The sequence below is a fragment of the Austrofundulus limnaeus genome, unplaced genomic scaffold, assembly GCF_001266775.1.
Source record: "Austrofundulus limnaeus strain Quisiro unplaced genomic scaffold, Austrofundulus_limnaeus-1.0 Scaffold4063, whole genome shotgun sequence".
NCBI classification, from domain to species: domain Eukaryota; kingdom Metazoa; phylum Chordata; class Actinopteri; order Cyprinodontiformes; family Rivulidae; genus Austrofundulus; species Austrofundulus limnaeus.
In genome coordinates, this window is record NW_013956465.1 from 1403 (window position 1) to 2694 (window position 1292).

Genomic DNA, 1292 nt, shown 5'->3' on the forward strand with positions numbered 1-1292 from the left:
CGGAAAGTATTCTATGCTTTCAAAAAACGTAACCAACAATTTAAAAATGGTTATTTTTCTTGTTAATGGTATTGATTTTGATATCCCTGTATACAGCCAACCCAACATCATAAAAGATTTGCCTTGTAATTTTGAGGTTTATAATATATATTTACTGGCTCTTGTAACCAAGTAAACCGTGGTATTGCCAGGTGAATTAATCAGTCATCTTTCTCAACATTACTAAGTCCCCACAACAATCAAACGTTAAAAATGAGATACATACTGAAGGAATACAGATAAAGTTCCAGATTGGTCAGTTTTTTTAATCATCTTAGACAACCACTTATATTAAATATTAACAGGTAGTTTTAATAACAGGGTGTGAGAAAATTCATAAAGCAGTTTGAAATGCATCACTTATTACCTGAGAGGAAAACCAAACTTCTCTACTGATGTTTGGAAGAATGCCAGTGTTGTTGTGGCCAGATTATTGGTGGCAGCTCCAAGATACATAATCTGAATCAGAAAAACAAAAATGAGCGACATCCATGTAAACATCTCATTTGACTGACCAACTTAACATACCTTGCGAGAAAAGCCATCAATACCCCCGAAGATGACAATGTTATAGCTGAGTGAGGAAACAGAACAGAAAAAAGTTAATAGTGCTTGAATGCAACCAGTCTAAAAACAAAACACAGTTTAAATTATTTACAACTCTAAAAATTCTCAGGATTTTCATGAACAAAAACAGATCAAATAATTTTACCGTATCAGTTTATGGTTTGTGTCAATATGCATTAGAGACTGTGGTCCTGGGACAGAATAAGCCCGTCGAGCAATGCAACCTAACGAAACCATCCTTGACACGACACCAGCTGTGTCAACACGGTGCATGGCTGCTCGAACTCTGTGGTATTGGACTCTGTGTCCTCTGGCCTGAAGAAGTGCCTTCACCATCCGATATCCAGAGTGAGGCTGCCTGGATTTTATGTCTCTAATGCACTGGTCCAACTCAGCATCTGACATGCTGCTGTAGAGTGCCCTGACAGAAAGGTTGAACTCCTCCATACGTCGAAATACAGTGCTTCTGGACATTCCCAACATTTTAGCAATGGCTGGGATGGACAAGTTAAGTTCTAAAAGGCTACGAAGATGATGAGGGGAAAGAACCATTCTGTGGCGCCCAGTAGATCCTCGCTCAAACTGAATGACAGCAGTATGTTGATTTATATTTTCCTTTACTCTGCTTATAAGTGTGTGTAAACTGCTCAGTGCCTCTAAAATGACAGGGCAAACATCTACCTGAC

The 1292-nt window shown here is 38.6% G+C and overlaps 1 protein-coding gene across 1 annotated transcript; it reads right to left on the reverse strand.

Annotated features, from left to right (window-relative positions):
• Positions 1-406: 406 nt before the first annotated feature.
• Positions 407-1292, reverse strand: LOC106512060 (uncharacterized; the record flags this gene model as incomplete). Its single annotated transcript, XM_014000757.1, is given in 3 exon segments — positions 407-498; positions 568-613; positions 752-1292. Coding segments are annotated over 3 exon segments (545 nt in total), but the record flags the coding sequence as incomplete, so codon positions are not given.